General features: G+C 40.1%; 2 protein-coding genes across 3 annotated transcripts in view; one reads left to right on the plus strand and one right to left on the minus strand.

The window, feature by feature from the left end:
• The first annotated feature begins 36 nt into the window (after window positions 1-36).
• LOC137995023 (rootletin-like) lies at window positions 37-16,249 on the plus strand. Of its 2 annotated transcripts, none has more exons than XM_068840594.1 (8): window positions 37-270; window positions 4,667-4,701; window positions 7,201-7,872; window positions 10,235-10,608; window positions 10,947-11,209; window positions 11,925-12,994; window positions 13,924-14,065; window positions 14,412-16,249. In XM_068840594.1, the coding sequence occupies exons 2-8, from the start codon at window positions 4,697-4,699 to the stop codon at window positions 14,877-14,879; spliced, it is 2,994 nt and encodes a 997-aa protein (XP_068696695.1). In that variant the 5' UTR covers window positions 37-270; window positions 4,667-4,696; the 3' UTR covers window positions 14,880-16,249. The 2 variants fall into 2 exon arrangements, with proteins under 2 accessions (XP_068696695.1, XP_068696694.1); XM_068840593.1 differs by lacking the exon at window positions 37-270 and adding an exon at window positions 1,121-1,491.
• Window positions 16,250-17,132: 883 nt separating this feature from the next.
• Window positions 17,133-20,000, minus strand: part of LOC137997738 (alpha-1B adrenergic receptor-like) — a 5,280-nt gene continuing 2,412 nt past the window's right edge. Inside the window, exon 1 of the mRNA XM_068843936.1 lies at window positions 17,133-20,000. This exon is cut by the window's right edge and continues 2,412 nt beyond it. The gene's annotated coding sequence lies outside the window, so the exon portion shown is untranslated.

Here is a 20,000-nt window from a genome sequence, read left to right on the forward strand (position 1 = left end):
TTCCCGGCGTCGATGTCTGTTTGAGTTGTTTAAATATTGGTGTGGCTTCGAGAGACAGGTACAACCGCGTCACATTCACCGCATCGTTCGTACGATTTACATAAACGCTACCTTCCAGACGTTCTTTATTTTTCACCTTAATGTATTACCATTCATCTGTCAAATCTTATGACAGGAGGGCGAAACGTATCACCGGCTACTGAAAATTGTGTTCAGTGTTAAGACATCTTAGTGTTGCATGCTCTGGTTAGTGCTTTGGGTTGTCAACAGGTATGTATAGGCGCGTTTTTTTTTTTACATTCGATAACCTAAATTATCATTTCATTGCTGACTCTAAGACTACTAAGAAGTTTCCGATCAAGCCATCGATCTTTAGCGGTGTCAAGACCAAGACGGGTTGCCACCATGTTTTGGTTGGTAGATTATTCTCTAAGTTTGTCATAGAGTGGTTAGCTTCGTTCGCAAGTTTACCTGATTCGAAAAATAAAATCTTCTAAGAAAGACGCATAATCGTGCGTGTTTAATTTTCAGGATAAACTAGCGTCTTGAAAGTAGCCTCGATAGACTTGCAATAGTTTCATAAAACGAACTTTATGGTGAACCGTGTTGACTTGCATCCTCAATGATTTAATAGGTTCACGTCTCGTCGAAGAAATTACCGCTTATCACATTTTATCTGCAAATTCATGGCAAGTGAAATATTGTTTGGATGTCAATTTAAATCACAGGTGGACGACTTAAATTTATGAAAGTACTCCGGCAAACCAGTTTAGCCCTCGTTGAAAATGTTAAGTGCGCGAAAGTGTAAAGTTGTTATGTTGTTGTTTTTTCGTTTTGGCGCCATTTTCACTTCGCGCTTCAAGCTCTCAATTATTACAAGCAATGTCATACACGCGACACCAAAACAAAACTCTAAGTGACATCAAACGTCAATAATAATTTCCATGCTTTACGCGTGAATTAACTTGGTCGCTATTTATAATTCCTATTTATCAAATACATAAAACATTTCAATAGCTTTTGAATTTTGTCGACATCTCATTGGCTGTCTGCACAAGAGCGATTGAAGTGCTTCACGTCCCACTTCATATAAATTCAGAGTAAATTCGATGCGTCCTTCAGTCGTATAAACTATAAGCTCATTTGAATTTTAACGGACGATGTGTATTTCACCAAATTATAACTTGTGGCTTGAATATTAAGGAGTGCCTGAATTATTTGGAGATACAGGACTCTTTCCAGAGACGGGACAACTCATAAGTTGTCACTAATAGTTTATGTTGTTATTCGAGGGAGATCGAGGTAAATATTTGAGAACATATGAATAACGCAATCCGTTCAACTTTCCATTGACCTTGTCGTGCAAACAAGATGTCGAATTCGGATGCTGTTCTTTCTGCTGGAGCGGCCCAAAATGGACATTCCACTGTAGACACGTTTTCTTCGGATCAAGAAATCTCAAGGCTACAGAGAGAAAACGATAAAATTAAGGTAATTTTATACTCTTTAAACCAATGAGAATGGCTGTGTTATTGGCGCAAATATGAGAAATACAAACTGGTGGCTGGTTGTTGGATCATGAATTCAAAGTCAAAATTTGATAATTGATCAGCTTTCAGAAAATCTTTGTGTTTTGATAACCTTCGGCCCTAATTACAAATTCGTCACTGAGGAAACTTAGTTCTTCAAGTTTATCCAAAAACAGAAGCTGTATAAAAGCCTCCAGCTCGGTTCTACGTGTAAAACAAGAACTTCAGTCTTCGTCTTCGAATGATACTCCAATAAAACGTATCAGCCAAATTAACCTACAACAAAAATAATAAAAGTTTAGAAGTGGTTTAACAAGAAAACGTAATGAAAAGAGGCAAACGGAAAGCAACACAGACGATGACAGCAGACTTCGATCGGATTTTGGGCTGAAAATACATACTTGCAGTTTAGCCGGATATATTGTTCTATTCCTGAGCATGTAATATTTGACGAATCATTTTGTAATCATTAACCATGGCCTGATGAATGATACTCGTTTAATTACTATGTGTTAAATGAATAAACATAGCGACCTTTACAAAAACAAGTTGAACAGAGGTCAAATTAACGCGTTTACAAAAGCCATATAAACTATATGAACGCAGTCTTGTCGTTAAATGTGCGAGAAGTGCCGGGATTAAAACGTCTTTTATTCTTTAAAACCCCGTAAACAAATCACCACAGGCACTACGCCAACGGTTTAGGGCATAAATGCACTGCATGATATAACGAATTCGAAATTAGTGAACTTGAACATGAGTGGTCATTCCAATCGGTGTTATAATACCTTGTTTGTGGCAAAGTGGATAAAAAATGGTCCTCGAGATCGAACGATCTGTAAAAGGTAAATATACAAGTTCTGCAAGACAAAAACATGCAATTTAGTCTCAGCTATTGCCTATTCGTTGGATTTAAGTCGTGCAAATCACTTGTTTTGAGTGGAAACCTTCAATTATGCTTTCGAGGCGTAGAAAACAATATTCCACTCAAAGACTTAGGGCGCGTTCGATTGACCGTATTCCGGAATAGGAATGCGTGGAACAGAAGTTAGAAATCCTTCGCTTGTCAAACACCCGCTGAAATGCTATTTTAAACATATCTTCATTTTCCTTGTTGCTTCAAAACGCCAAACATACAATTTTAAATCATCACTCCAGGTATTCGTGTTCCTCATTTCTTCGTTATTACCATTTATTTTTATTTTTTCGGCATATAAAAGAAAAACATTTCTCCATTAACGATTTACCGAGCTTGAATTCAGCATCCCTCATCGCAATTGCTGGAATACTCCCTTTGTACCTTTCGGAATCCGTCTTTAATTAGCATTGTGCAGAACTTATTAAGCGGGTAAGAGCACCCCAGCAAGTATTCAATTTTGAGCATGTACGTACAGTCTCAGATAAAACGTCTCTATCTGCGCCAAAAAATGCCAAACAAAAAAAAAATAGTTTTAAGAAAAAGTTCTGAGTTTAATAACCTTGCCACATCTCTAGGGCGCTTTTCTTTTGTCAGAATTGGCAGGCCAATACTGCGTCAACTTGAAAAGAAAATTCAACAATTTGAAGGAAACATTGATAATCGCTTGCATTATTCTGGAGGAGTAAATATCATCCTCGAAATGTGTTAAAGAAGGCGTTGCAGAGGTAGTTCTTCCAAATGCCCGGTCTGGCCGGTCAGTTCTGTCAAATGGAAAGCGTCCTTAGTCTCGCTGAACAAGATCCTAGGAGTATGGCGGGAAAATTGTCACATGAATCCAGTTTTCCCTTTCTCCCACGAGTCTCTTACAGGACAGGGACATTGGGGGTTGCCCAATACCACACTTCCGCCCCAAAAATTGGCAAATACCGAAATACCGCGTTCAAAAGCAGTTAAACACCGAAATCGAAATTAATTAAGAAAATAACACAAACAGCGGCCGGTGATTTTCAAGCTACAATGGCCTAAGAGCTATTTCCAGGTTTGACCCTAATTAGATGCACGCGGATTTCAATAAGCGTCACGAAGTGTCCCCTTGTTCTTTTCGCCAACTTCAACATCAATGTGTCTCAGAATACAGACAATTTATGTCACAAAGTGTCCCCCAAATGCTGCTCTTTAAGTAAAGATTAACTGCTGCATTTACCCAAAGCTAAAAGTAACGCTAACCTTTACCCTTACCTTATTGTTGAAAATAGTTAGCAAATGCTTGGACTTAAAGGGACACTTTGTGTTGGATGTCAAAATTGGGCGTGCATCTACTTAGGGTCAAACCTGGACATAAGTGCTAAGAGCAAGAGTTTATTCGAAATTAATGTTCTACATTTTCTTCCCCACCTTGCGCGGATTACCTTTGTGACTACAGCAAACGATTGTTAAAACGAATCGCGTGTGTAAAGCGTAATCCCGCACCAGGGGGAAAGGTTGTAGAGTTTTCAATTTCTTTCCCCCTGGAGCAACCGGAAGTCTGATAATTCCGTGACGTAATTTCTGCATCGAATACCGTGAACCAAAACATCCGAGAACCGCTTTCCGTATGGTTTGATCATGCCGCAATTCCAAACTTTTCGGACTACAATTTCCGAAATACGGCCCTAAAAATTAACGGATACTGCATTTCTGCAGATCCCAATGTCTCTCTCCTATATCCCGTATGAAATGATAAAGCAACCGAACTACTGTAGTAATCGGAAGGTCGTCGGTTTGACTCCGAAGCCGCAAAGGAGCATTCGGATTTTTTCGGGTAGCAGGGATGGCGCAGTGGTGAGAGCACTCGTCTCCCACCAATGTGGCCCATGTTCGATTCCTTGACTCGGCGTCATATGTGGGTTGAGTTTGTTGGTTCTCTACTCTGCATCAACAGGTTTTTTCCAGGTTACTCCGGTTTTCCCCTCTCCTCAAAAACCAACATTTGACTTGTTGTGTTGATTGTTAATTTCAATTTACAGTGTCCCCAATTAGTGCTCCAGCGCTAGAACGACTAGACACTTAAATAAAGTTCCTTTCCTTTCCTTTCCTTTTTCCTTTCTGAGTACCCCGAGTCAACATCGAAAAAAAAAAAGAAACACCATATCATTCATCAGGGTTAACGTGAATATCTCTTTCAGTGAAAAGCACATTATTACGAATGTTAACATACTTTTCTTACTTCAATTGAAAGGAATATTCAAGACGGCTTAGCGAGGAAAGAATGAGGTATGTATCGTTATATGCTATTTCTGACAGTTGTAGCCTGCGAAATTGGCAGAAATGGCTATTTTGCCGGCGCGGACCAGAGGACTGGGTCCAGTGTCTGGTGGGCATTATGGGTAATTTGTCGTACAAATAGTGAGCCGTTAGGGATTTGACTCAGTCTAGGTTCAGCTTTCTTCGCCTACTTTTCTTTTGTTAACTTTTCCCCTTAGCCTCCATGGGGTAGTGGCACTTGCATAGGGTTTGGAGAATACAATCCCTCCTTCCCGAAGGGTTTTGGGTTTTATCCTGCAGGTGCCCAAGTTTTTAGGAGGTCAGTAGCATCAAGTATGCTAACGTATTTTTATACTGGAGCGGAGTTTGCATGCATATCGTAAGCAAAATAATCCGGCTTGTGGCGCTTGCTGTCCTACATGCCCAAGTATCTACGCAGTTGTGATGTGATTGAGTTAGTTGTGTTGTGTCTGATTGGGTAGTGAAGTCAAAATGTTGATTATACGAGGGTTACTTGTTTAGCAATAGCCCTTTTGCGTGATGACGTCTGACTGGCTGATTTCACCACCAAGCCTTGATTTCCAGAATCAAACTTGTAAATTTTAGCTTCAGCTGATTCCCAAAGGAGCAAACTTGAAAAGGATACCCACGTGCATTCAGTATTTCACATCCAGATGATGTGAACAATTTTGTGCAAACGAGGTTTGGTGGTGAACTTTTGAGCATATTTCGTCATCATGCATAAGGGCTATTCCGAATCACAAAAATCATGGTATGGGTAACCTGCTCAATTTTTATGGACAAGATGGCGATGGGTTACAACTTTTGGTGAAGAGTTCCAGTATTTCAGAATGGTCGATAATTTTTCAAATCTCAAGTGACTCCTTCGCAAGACAACAGATAGCACACCTTGATATCCGAGTTCGAAGGTACAGCTGTAAGTTTGGATCCCCACTTTTTGTAAAAGTTCAAACATATCATATTTGATACAAATTGGCTACGCTCTCAGGCATTAAATACAATATAACGATATCATGTACTGTTATAACTCTAGATCTTTATACAAGCAATAAATTAAAACAAAAACGTTTGTGGCAATTCCGGTACAGCGCACGTACAATATCTTAATACGGGAATTAAAATGTCCATCACACCCAAAAACCTATTCCGCTCAACAATTCTATGCAATTGTCTGACACTAATTATTTGGTTCTCTAAACAGACTCCTAAAAGTGGAAAAACTAGTTATAATTTGATCTACGATCGCGCGAGAAAGAGGAATGGGCTTAATACCGGGTTGACGCCACAGATTGCTTTGCTTTGTAACAGCGATGCAAAGTAATCTGTGACGTCAGTCTGGTATCGAACTCATTCCCCTCCATTACTCGATCGTGGATGAAACTATGACCCCTTCGCCGTCTTTCAAAGCAAAAAAATAAAGTGAATCTTCAATTAAAAAAAAATCCAAAGCAACGCAATATGTTTGGGACGATTTCGGAGAATAAGTAAACTGTAAAACTGTAAAAGTTTGTTGAGGTGACAGGCACTTTTAGGAAAAATGACGTCTATGGCGACGACAACGCACTATAATGATATTTAACAATTATTCTATGACCGCGCATTGGATATGAGATGGTAAATAGCCAACGATGCCCGTATCGCCGAGCTGGCTATAACCAGTCTAATATTCAACAAGCGAGAATGGAATAATTGTTTTATTAAATTTTCATTTAATTCTGAAACCTTGGACACTTGAAAGTTAAAGGCAATCAGTTTCCAGTTTGGCAACACTTGACGCAATCAGTTTCCAGATAGATCATATGGTGTATCAGCTGATTACCGAGATTGAGTGAACCAATCAGGAATCTTTAAAGCGTCAATATCCGAGGTCGATAACATTGATTAGAAGGGAAAAATCGTGCTGCCCGTGCGGCACGCATTTTGTAGTACTCTGCGTAACAACGTGAAATGACCAAACTTTGAGGTTTTCACGACAACGTTCATATTTGAACCTTTTACCCTACATATTAGCACTCTGAAACAGCTGGTAACAAATTAAGTTGGGGATGATTTGCCCACATTGTACGACTTGAACGAGATGGAATAATCGAGAAGGGGTTACGATAGCACAAACTCATATTTTGAGGTGGCGTTTTTTCGAAGCCGATATACGCGTCGTGGATCTTTGAGTCACTAATATATCTCACTAGAGTAAGCACGACGATGAAACACCGATTGAAATGTTGGGATCGATATTTTAAATATGAACCTTTTCTAGTATTTATTCGATGGAGTGTGATAATGGCAACACAAGAACTTGGGACGTTTGCGACTGAACGTAGCGAAGTTGACGGTGAAAAAAAACAGTAGTCGCGAAACTACCGGTTACCATCATACTAGCGACACAATTTGGACATCAGGTTTTACTCTCGCCACTACACCCCCCCCCCCCCTTCCTTTCCAGTTTAGCAAGTCAACTTATAAAATCCTATGTAATTCCAATTACAGTATTCCAATAAAATACCATAACGGAGATGCCGCCAAGGATCAGCTCCTAGAAGCAATCAAGAATCGCGACAATGCAGAGCGGGAAATCAAATCCCTGAAAATGCAACTGAACATGGCGGAAGAGACGCGTGACAACGTAAGAAAGGAACTCATGGATTCTCACAGGAAAATGCGGGAAAGCGATGAAGCGACAGAGACGCAACGCAAAGAAAACCTAGCACTCAGAAGGCAGGTGAAAGACGAACAGATTGAAAAAAGCGCCATGCAAAAATCATGTGACGAACTTCGTGAAAAAGTGAAAGAAACCGAAATTGAACGAGCTGAAACAAAACGAAGGCTCGAGGAACTTGAAAACAAGTTTCGTGTCTGCGAGGACAGCCGAGCAACCGTAACTAGCGAGGCGAATGATCTTCGCAGTAGACTAAAGGAATACGAAGCAGAGCGAGCAGAGATTCGACGGGAGCTACAGGATGCACTCCGACAGGTGAAGATCCTTGGCAGTGAGTGTTTGCAAGGAAAACGAGAAGTAGCGGATCTTCAAGAGAGACTGTCACGTGAGGAAACTTTGCGAGAGGAAGTGCGGCATGAGGCGTATACTTTGAAGCAGAGCATTTTACGTGTTGATAGCGAGAAGGAAGAGGCAAAACAAAATGTGTCAAGACTGCAAAGAAGGTAAGAAGGTACATTTAAAATTGCTACCAAGAATCTGTTGTTGCGTAGATTGTATCCAAACCCCACGCAGTGTCTCAATGGCGTGTGTAAAGAGTCTACTTGTACTGTCTATTTGACTGTTCTGGGAAATTGTTATTCTTGTTATTTTCGGTTGTTTTATGAGTGTTATTTAGAACGCATTCTTATACTATCTGTAACCATAAGTTGACCGTGTAGCACTTCTATTTCAACAGACTTAGCTGATTAGACTTTAATGTGAAGTTCTAGTTTTGCACCCTATATGAACCATGTGAGCATTAGCCCTACTAATGGGAATGGCTGACCAGGGTGGAAATTGAACCCACGACCTTCGGGTTAGATCACCGCTGCTCTACCGACTGAGCTACAAGGTCAGACGGGAACAGGCCGTGGGAACTGAAGATGTTAAAGTGACGACAATGAATATGTACAAGTACAAGGAAGGTCTGAAATATAAGTGCTACACGGCCAACGTTTGTAAAAACGTAAGCCTTCCTTGTACTTGTACATGTCCATTGCCGTGACTTTAACATCTTCAGTTCCCACTGTTTGTTCCCGTCTGACCTTGTAGCTCAGTCGGTAGAGCAGTGGAGATCTAACCTGATGGTCGTGGGTTCAATTCCCACCCTGGTCAGAGTTTTTCTCTGTTCTTGTGTGGGCCCATTCCATTACTGGGGCTAACGCTCACATGGTTCACATGGGGTACAAAATTAGCACTTCACATTACACTCTAATCAGTTAAGTCTGTTGTAACCATAAGTTGACTGAATTTGAATTGGTTCTCGGCCTTCCAGCAAGGGATTTTCTCCACACGATCTTACAGTTTTCCTCCGTCACCAAAAGTCACGAAGCTTATATTTCTCTTGTGATGACCGTATGGGAAAGTACAATATGGTGTAAATACATGTACATGCCTATCGGCCAATGAAGTATTTTAAATAAATTCTTTCCTGATGATTAAAAAGGGATACGCCAGCGTGCCTCAACCAGTCCTATTTTGGTCATTTTGACTCAACTTCTTGTTAAAAATTATTGTTAAACGAAGACAAAAATAGCAACAACTATGTATGCAAATTGTGCTAATTGATGCAAATTTTTGTAAATGTAAGTGTCCCCCAAATGCTGCTCCTGGAGTAAAGGCCGGGACATACTAGGCGACAAGTCGCCGTGACAGGTCTCTGCAACAAGTTGCTCCGTGTGTACTACTTGCAAAACAAGTCGCTGCGATACGACACTTGTTCGGTGCACACGCAGAGATCTCGTATGAGGGGGAATGTGAACTAGTTTTCTAATTCAATATGGCTGACCATATGACGCTCTCTCGTTGATTCATTTATATTTTATCGCAGCGAATTGTTGCCGGAAGTGTACACACGGTGCGACAACGCTACTTTCGCAAATTTTGTCTCTGTGATTAGTCGCACGAACACAAAGTGATTTGAATTCGTGCGACTGATCGCAGCGACAAAATTCTGCCGCAGCGACAATGATTTTCATAAAATTAAGCGTGCCACACAAGGAGGATTGTTGCAGCGACTTGTCCCTGCGACGTGTCGTAGCGACTTATCGCCTAGTGTGTCCCGGCTTTAAAGATAAGCAGCTGCATTTACCCAAAGCTAAAAATTACGCTAACCTTTACCCTTACTTTATGCTTGGAAATAGGTAGCAGAAGTGTATTAGACTTGAAGGCATACTTCGTGTTGGATGTCAAAATTGGACTTGCATATAAGCGTGCGTTCCATTGTTCGTTTTCCGGAATAAAAATGCATGGAACATAAGGTAGAAATCCCTTGTTTTTACGGTGATTCACATAAAGATTGTCAAACATCCGCTAAATTGCTATTTTAAGCATATTTTTGTTGTCCTTGCTACTTCGAAACGCGCCAAACATACCGTTTTAATAATCACTCCACGTATTCTTGTTCCGGAATAGGGTCAATCGAACGCTCCCTAAGTGATGCCTCAAGGACCTCTCCATTTAATCGTCTCATTTAACTCACATGAACTTCTTAGGAACGTTGAAAAAGTACAAAGGTAGTGTACCTTCAGTGTACTTTCGCTCAGTTATGGCAGATAGTGCTGCCATAGATAGCGTGCCGGTAAATTGTTTGAAGGCCGGCTTACTCCAATCCGGCAGCGTAAGAAAACAACATTAGCAGAAATTTGCGATGAAAGCGTAAACATTTAGGATTCAAATTGCGAGTTAACCGTGGGTCACGTTATATACCTCCTCCTTGTACAACCATAACATAATTTCTTGTCCCTTAACCTATGACTTCTTACCGAACTTTTTACTCAAGCGCCTTAGTCTTAAATGTACTACTCTCGTTTTTTTGTCTACTAGAATCAAAGAAGCTGAAGATACTTTTGCGAGCCGAGAGAAAGACTTTGAAGCGCAGCTGGAGGACTGCACCCAATTCGAAGAGAAAGCGAGGAATAAGATGAGAGAAATGGAGAATCTTTTAGAGCAGACCACATTTGATCGAGAAAATTATAAAGCTCAGCTCTCTGGAAATGATGGTAGAATAAGTGCATTGGAATCACAGATTTCTCGAATCGAAGCATCAAAGAATGATTGTGAATTTAAACTATCCAGTCTTTACTCCATCCTCCGAAGATCACTCGGTTTGCGATCGCACTCCCAACCACCGACTCCAGACGAAGATAGTCCGAAGAGGAATAAAAGATCCTATCAAGGGCGTGCGAGATCTAATTCAGGTGAGATTTAGTCAGGTTTTGACTGAGCGACGTAAGCCACCTTTTCACTTCCTATAAAGGTAAGAAATGCAGAGTTGAGACAGTCATGGAGAAAAAGTGTTAAAGTGTTCCCCTTTTTGTCAATTTAAACCTCATCTCGAGGAAGGCCAGCATCATCAAACATTTCCCCAATATTTGTAGAGGGAAGTGGGGCAATTTTTACACGTATTCGCAAATAAAACACCCTATAGGAAATTTCAGTAAAGACAAGAAGTAACGTAAGAAAGTTAGGAAGTTGATGAAATAGTAATCTAAAAGGCGAAAAAACAAACAAACAAACAAAATCCTTTCTCTTTCAGAGGATTCCGACGATATAGATCAAGACTCTGTAAAAGCATCATTGGAGGAGCTGCTGCAAAACCTGAAAGAATCAGAAAGGAAGAAAGAGGAAAGCTTGGTGAAACTCGAAAGTCTCCAGCAATCTGTGGCTCATTTAGGAAAGGAACGGGCTGGTCTGGAAGAAAAAGTTCGAGACGTCCATCAAGAAATGAATCAATTGAGGGATCAGAAAAGACTAGTAGAAGGGAGACTGAATGGTGTTGAAACGGCATTGACATTACAGGTTAGAATTACTGACTGTAACTATTTCAGTGTGCTACTAGGACAAGACGAGCGAGTACGAACGTTTACTCGGGAAAGCCAAAATATCAAATTTTATAATTGAAGACTTTAGAACATAGTTACGTTAGTTTATAAGGCTTTGAATGATCAGAATTCTTTGTATATACAAGATCTTTTTCAAGTGCGAGTCTCTAAAATCATCTACGAGACAAATATTTTAAATTGAACTAAATGTAATACCAGCACTTATGGACTCAAATCTATTAGGTATTTAGGAATTGAAGTGAACTATGGAATAGCCTTGAGGACAGAATTAGAGCTGGGCCTAATCTGATTTGAAACAAGCTGTTGTAGTTTACCCTCGCATATACGTACATACTACATGTTTACCATTTTTTAACCCTGGCTTTAATGTAGATCATTTCTTGTGTATTTATTATATTTATTTAGCTCAGTCTAACTAGCACTTTGTGTGCTATATCTTTTTACTGAGTGTAAATAAAGACTTTTTCTTTTACTTTTTACTTGCTGTGTACCAAAAGCGATTAGTCCGGCTGTGTGAACGTCCACCATATTTAAATTACACTTGCACAGCGTGATTTACCTCTTCACAATCACGTCACCTTGCCCTCGTTGAGCTATGGCGGGCTAAATTCGCTCAACTAAGTCGCCTGCGAGGATTAAAGTGAAAGTTTTGGTGATTTTACTAATTGCAGGAAGAGGCAATCCAAAAAGTTGAACGAGAGAAGCACGCATTAGCCGAAAAATTGCAAATGGTAGAAGGAACCTTGAATTTTTCCGCGAGTGAACGAAAGCAGCAAGAAGGAAAGATAAAAGAACTCCAAGAGACTGGAAAAAGACAGAGAGACGAGAAAGAAGAATTGCGAACACAACTGGAAACGTCAGCAGGGGAGCTGACGAAGAATGAACTACGATTGAAAGCAATGGATGGGGAATTACAAAGACATAAACGAGTGCAAGGAGAAAAGGACGCTGAAAATAACAAATTAAGGGAAAAAATAACGAGGTTGGTAAAGAGCAACCAACAATTAGAAGACAATGTTTCTAACTTAAAGGCGGCCATGCAAAAGCTAAACAGTGCTGTGGAAAAGGGGTTGTCTGAGGAGTCAAGACTCAAGGAAAAGGTGGAGGCGCTATCGGTGTCTCTTAGCGAAAGCAACAGCAGCTCGCAGAATTTACAAGAGCATATCTATCAGCTTCAGCGGGCGCTAGAGAGCACAGAAGGAGAAAAACGATTGCAGCAAGAAAGGGTGGCAGCACTTAAAGAAACAGTAAAAGAATGCAAAAACGAGAACAAGCTGATGGCAGAGAAAGTTAGATTCCTAGAGAAAAACCGCGAAGAATCCGACTTAATAGTAAATGATTTCGAAAATCAAGTTAAGAATGTGAAAGCTCTTTTAATTCAGCGGCAACAACGCGAAGACGAACTTCTCGAAAAACTGCATGGTTTAGAGGAGGAGGCAAACTCTCTCAAGATCGAGAACAGTTCTTTGCATAAAGTGAATTCATCGTTTGAGGTGGAAAAGAAGAACTTAGAAAAGAGCAATTTGCGAATAGGAAAAGATGTGCAGGCGCTTAAAAAGACCCTTGATAGGCTTCAAAGGGAGCGGTTAGAGTTTGAGGAATCTGTCTTTGAATCAAATCAGGAAAAAGAGGCCTTAAATAGAACACTTAATGAAGCCGCGAAAGAGAATATCGAATTAAAAGAAAAAGTGGATTCCCTGGAAAAAGCACTCCAAGCGGCGGAAGTCAAGCATAATGAGAGGTACAGCGGTGGATAAAATTCCACCTCATTGATTTCATAACATGCCTTTTTTTTCTTTTTCAGGGTCAGCTGTATTCGAGTATTATGTATTTTGCATTTGGGATATTCTATATTTCTGTGCCATTTATTTCTTCAAGCCCTTTCTTCCTCTTAACCACCTTTTCTCGTCGCGTTTTTTATTTATTTATTTTATTTAGAAAGAGCTTTCTAAGCGCGATCACTGACATATGGATTGGAGTACCACTCTTGAGCCAGGAGCTCTTCCCTTTTGCGCATGCGCAGACCTAAGATCCGAGGCTCTGGTGATCTATATTGCGTACGGGCACGCGCACTGGAAAATTTCGACCTCTAAACTCAGTGCGCATGTTCAGAATTTAAGATTCGCTCTCTAGTTGTAGTCAGGAGTTCATCAAGGGGGCCTCTGACTCCACTAATTCCTTGAGTCAACCCTTTCCTGAGTAAAGTTATTTTTAGAATCAGGTTTTTCCCACAAAAATTACCATTTGCCCTCGATGCTGAGATATCTCTGTTTTGATTGTCTTTGATTTCACAACTGTGGACGTGCTGAATCTCCCAAGCCAGGGAGATTGGCTTTATAACTCACGGTGAGCGTACTGAATCTCCCAAGAGAGGCGCTATACAAATAAATCTACTCTGCAAAGGGTTGACTCCTTGACCAAGTATGGGAGATAAAGGCAGCGTTTACGCGAAGGCGGTTTCATTTGTGACCGCATCGTTTTCGATTTTCAAAACGCGGTTTCACCTGTAGTGTAAACAGCGAAACCGCATCGATTTGAATAGGGTTACTATTTTGGCGCGAAATTCGCATTGCCTGCCTGCCTGCCTGTTATTCACGGTGTCTGGTGTGTATGTAAGTGAAAAACAAAACCCTACCCCTCTAAAGCAGATAAACTATTTTACCTTCACAGCCTACTCGAGGTTACAGAAAAACAACAACAAGACTTAGAAAAGGAAGCTAAAAGATCACATTTAGCGCTGGAAAAAGCACAAAAAACCACAGAGAAGCGAGAGAGGGCCTACAGAGCAAAAGTTGAAGCTTTAGAAAAACAGGTAACGTAAGAAAATGATACATGAGATCAGTTCTATTGTGTTGAAGGCTACAATTTCTTGACATCTCACATGAAATGGCCAGTATATGATAAGATAAGATACAATTCACACAGCATAGATATCAGAGAACACTGATCGAATAGCAAAGAGAATTAACTGAAGACAGTGCGTATAACTGAATAACAATGCCGCCAAACACCAGAGTAAATTAAACTCTTGTTAAAGTATGCAACATTTTGAGCAGCGTTGATTTTTTTTACATGCGAGGCATGCGTCAAAGCAAAGGCTTCCGAAACCAAGACTCGCTGTGCAAAATATTTGCCTAACAACGTTGTTAATGTTCCAGGTTTCAGATCTAAAGGAAGACCTTGAAAATGAACGAGAAGAGAAGATGATACAGACCAACAAGGCTGCTATTAAAAGCGACGAGATCAGGGAAGTTCGGCAGTCGCTCGGAAAATCCTTGCTAGCTGTTGAAGAGGACGCCAACAATCTAAGAAGTATGCTTGGGAAATCACTTCGGAAGATCGATCGCTACACCGACGCCATCCGACGAAACGAAGCCCCACAGTCAGCTGACACCGACGGATCAACAGTGGATGGATACATCGATAAAGCATCGGAGGAAGCGAAGTATCTTCTCTCGTCAAAACGACGTACTAGGTCCGCAGCACACTCCTCTTCACGAACACCATCATCGGAGATGATCGTAAATAACTCGGACTTGCCTCGGGGAGACTCGGAACCCCACGTTTCGCCCGAAATCCATTCGCCTCTCAGAAGGTACCGAAGAGGAAGAAAATCTGTAAACTAAATACGCACTTAATTAAGTTAAACATAAAGATACAGTTTCAGTCTGTGGAGTTGTAAACTGATATTTATTGCATGAGTAACTGTAAGAGTGAGTTTGCATTTTTTAAATATATTTTTTTTAAGTTTAAATTAATAGACACATTTCGAACCTGTAAGGATGTAAATGGATCGGCCTGCCTTCTCTTGGTGCAAACTATACTGACCGCACGGAATGTAAACATCGGTTCTTAAAGTGCAAATTACCTCAAAAATTTTTCTGCCTCAGTTCAAGTTATTCTTAGCACCTTACTTTGTGCCAAACGTAATTTTTACAACCTTTTGTTGAAAACTGACAATTCTATTCGCTTTGAATGGTGTCCGAAGAGCTGGCCATTGTTTTCTCTTTCATGATCAAGTAATGAAGATTGAATGGGTTCGAACGAGGTTGACATCACAGACTACCTGGAACTGTGTCAATTCAAAAAGGTTTTTGACGTCAACGATAAAATTAAATCCATTATTAACTCCACATAAGTTTTTTGAGGTGATGGACACTTAAATAAATAACAAATGTATTTAGTATTGATCGCGATAAAAAGTAAAATTGCACAAATTCACTGTCAGTGAACAGTCTTCCTTTAAGTTAAAAGTAGCTTCAGCAGCAAGCGTTCTCGGAGCTCAGAAGAGCCGTCTTCGCGTATTTCCGGCCACATTGCATAAAAATGCTCTGGTGCTCTTCTTTTATCAGTGGAGGAGGCCTTGTTACGTTGACTTGCTTCAACTGAAGCGTGTTAATGTAGTGTGTCAGCAGTGTGTTTAGATTTTCATTTCATTATGATCGCGGGTGCTCTTGGGGTTTCCAGCAGAAAAAAAAGTAAAAGTTGAGTTCCCGGACGGGATTTGAACCCGGAGCACCCACTCAGAAGGAACTGTTTTTATTCACTTAACAACTAAAGCTCAACTAGTTAACAATTGCACCGATTATTTACCAACACGAATTAGTATATATAAAAATAATTGCTGAATACGGTGGTTAGGTCTAGTGCTTGATTTTACAATGCTTAGCTTTCTCTTGAGGTTTGGCAACCAACATTTTCTTAGCGGATGATAACACACGTTTCCAGCGGCATTCGGAAGAAAAAAAAGTATTGACATATTATTAAACAAATAATACTAATTAGCAACGTGGTAGTCTAGTGGTTAAGTGAAAGGGTTAATAATCGAATATTCCCAGGTTCATATCCAGCGAGTTCACGCAATGGAGTTCAGATTTTAAAAATAGATCGTCATTTTCCATAATCCCTCTCAAGCCCTAAGCGTTCCAAATTCGCGATAATAAGCTATCCAGAGAATAATAGAAACGATAGTTATCAAGTTATGCATGACTGAGTTGGCTGATTCCTATGGTAAACGATCAATCTCAACATAATCTCATAAAATTCAAAGGAAAACACAAACTGAACAATATCTGCATTTTTAAAAGCTTTTCACAGGTACAAGAATTCGCCCTTGTCACACGGCGGCCATATTGTCCCGGGAGACCAACAGAGCTTTGTTTTACCACGCCAAGCCTCGCATTGGAAACCATGGGGGTGAGGCTTGGCGTGGTAAAACCAGGCATTTTTGGTCTCCCGGGACAATATGGCCGCAGTGTGACAAGGGCGAATACCCTATATGATGGTGCGTGGAAGGGTGCTCTCATTCCCTCTTTTTAATTCCTGAGCCGCGAAGCGGCGAGGTAAGTATCCACTATTAGTATATACTAAAACAGTGGATAGCGTTGAACGCGGGCGCTGATTGGCTCGTCAAACTCCGAATATCCTGTGCTATTTATCTCCGAGCAACTCGGGAAAAAATGGCGTGACAAGTGAGGAAAACATCCAAATTAATATTTTGTGCTGTATATTACCTCACTGTTTTAGTATGTACTAAAACAACTATTCACCTCAGTGTCGAGGCTAGCGTTGGATATTTACCTCGTCACTTCGCGGCTCTTTAAATATGCACCACTAGCCACTTCGGTGAATAGTTGTTAACTATCAGCCGATACTGAAGTGAATAGTTGTTTTAGTATATACTAAAACAGTGAGATAATATGGCACTAAAAGATGATTTTAACTCATTTACTCCTGCAAAGATTACAACATTTTCGCGAGCAAATTCCGTGCGAATTGCTGAGAGGTGAAATAGCAAAGAATATCCGGAGCTTGAGTAGCCAATCAGCGCGCGCGTTGAACGATATCCACTGTTTTAGTATATACTAATTCATACTAACAGCTAAAGCTCGTTTGAATAAGCAGAAAGACGTGGACACTTGCGTATAGGAAATGTGACTTGAGTCCAACAATCAGAGAGATTGGTTCCAATCCGTATGATTACACAAGTGTTTTGGTTGCCACCAAAAAAACAGGTGATTTCTCTGGTTTATATTTCATGGCTTCGATTACGAACTTATCAATTTGGCATTGGCACGGCTTGAATCGCACGAAGCATTGCTGATTTACTTTAATGAACACAAATACATCTTGCATATGGATAATAAAATGGGAATGATTCAGGGCTTACACTATTCTTTATCCTTACGTTACGTTGACCCTAACGCAAGGTCGCAAAGCAGTTGGGCAGTCGACGTGATTAATGGACCGATTAATCAATTTTCTTTATGTGTACTCGCGATCCTATCTGTGGCAAGCACAACCTTAGTGACGAAGGTATCATTTTGGAATTTGGACAATTTTAAAGCAAATTCTACACAAATTACTGCGATAAATATCCCTGCGATGTTTTTCCAGTTTTAAAGCTGTCAACATTGTTTCGGGATCCCAGCAACATAATGCCAACACTCAATGTTCAATGATCTCTTGTGAGGTAGAGACAACATGGCGGATATCGTTGTTAAGAATGGATACAACGGCTTTAAGAATAACAAGAGGTTCAAGGAAAAAATTCACCAGAAACATTCAATGTTAAGCAACAAATTACCGCCGCTGGAAAGACGAGAAAACGGTTTCATTTCGACCCTAGAAGCATCGTTTTCACCCGAAGTGCAACCATCGATATCGATATCTGATCGCACAACGACGGCCACGGGCGACATTGTGATTTTACTCGACGACGAAATTCGCCGAATTCGACAACTAAGTATTCACCTTGGACTAAATCATCGTTATGAGGTGGCGCAGTATCATAATCGATTCCAAGGCCGTGGTAAACCCGACAAACTGCCGAAGATACAAAGCTCGAAAAGTTGGATACAAAGTCACAACTGGATTAAGCGAATGGAAAACGGAAGCAGACTTGACCTCCAGAAAAACGATCTTGCACTCGCCAAGAAGATTTTTTCGCCGAGTGTGGATTTAGACAGTTTGCCTAAGGGCCGTAAAAAATTACTTGAACCCGTTAATATTCCGGCATTGGGATGCTCTTACCGGTTACCCGTGATAAAGAAACACACGCGAACAACACGAAGGTAATGTTTGCTCCATTGTTTCACGATGAAACAACTTCATTTTTGATGCAAAAATATTGGAATACCTTTCACGCGCAGGGCCATGTTAATTATCATGTAAATAGAAGAGCTATTCTTTTTAAAATAAGCCAGATGTGTTAAAAAGCCTTGCTTTTGGGTAGATATTGATCGTTTCCCAGTAAATTTTGTTGCTGCCTTATAATTATTTCATATACCTGGGAGCCAGAAGCAATTAAACTGGCCTATTTTGAATATTCTTTGCGTTCATATTTTTGTGGAACTTGTTCGACTTTTGATTTTGAGAATTAAATACTGGAGGGCGGTGATTTTTTTTAATTACTCTCTACTTGAAAGCAATACGAGAAATTTATTACAGTAACAGGTTAGGGGGACACTTCGAACTTCTCGAAATAACGACTAAAAATAATTAAAGTGACTACTCGTCTCCTTTAGAGCAGTATCTGTGTTGTCATGACAACAAAGCTCGTAAGTTTTCATTCCACATGTCGGAATGTCTTCCCCATCAGAGCAGTATCTGTGTTGTCATGACAACAAAGCTCGTAAGTTTTCATTCCACATGTCGGAATGTCTTCCCCATCAGAAAAACACGACACAAACCTCGAGCGACCGTCTTGCATTTGAAGAAGGAAGAAGAAAAAAATGTTAACACGTATTTGCGGGAGAAATGTTTCAGTTTATAATTATTTAAAAGTTCACTAAACTTTAAGTACAAATGTTACTGTCAATACAAATATTACTTGTTAAAAAAAATACAAAATACATTGGGTTACTACATGCTTATAAAGCAATCAGAGCGATACCAAATTAGACACGAAACTCTTTGAATACCATGTTAGGTACGTTTATAGTGAACATTTATAGAATCTCTAAAGGAAATAGAAAAGAGGAGCTAAAGTTCCTCTTCGGGTATTCTGGTTTTCCCTTCTCACAGTTCTCAACCAAAACCAACGTTTTATTTTGACGTGCTTCGCTGAATTTCCTATGATTTGGTTTGACTTAGTCTCCTCAATTAGAAGATTACTTGAGATTTCAATTAAGTGGTTTTTAATGTTATTAAATATAAGACGTCTCACCTTTAAGCAGAAATAAGTTGGCTGCATGCTAAATTCACGAGATCCTCCCTAAGTAGCAGCTAAAGCTCGATCTAAACGTTTATTCGAATCTCTGTTCGTGTAATTAGGTTAAAGTATTTGCGTAATTTTCATTTGGCCCTCTCCATATCGTTTATGATATATTTTTTTGCGCCAACACTGCTGTTAGACATCGATACAAAAGTTACCTTGACAATGGTGTGGTGACGACTTTGAGACGGTGTTTCAGAAAAGCATGGTACGCGATATTTATCGCATTAGTTATACACCACATCATTAGTTCTTATTGCAATGAATGATTTAAACATGGTGGATATTTAAATTGAGCACAATTTATCATCCTCTGCACCCTTAAGTTATATGAATTTACAGTAAGGATACAATCACATGAATTGTATAATCGTTGTTCCTTCATAGGACAAAAAGTGGTGCACATCCCATACAAACGTCACTGCAGTATTGACAGATTATCAATGAAGCATGCACTTATAGTGCCCACATTAAGTTCAAATGAAAGGACAGCACTTATCCACCATTTCCAGTTTGACAGTTCAGAATGTCT

Source organism: Montipora foliosa, chromosome 3, assembly GCF_036669935.1.
Source record: "Montipora foliosa isolate CH-2021 chromosome 3, ASM3666993v2, whole genome shotgun sequence".
Taxonomy (NCBI): domain Eukaryota; kingdom Metazoa; phylum Cnidaria; class Anthozoa; order Scleractinia; family Acroporidae; genus Montipora; species Montipora foliosa.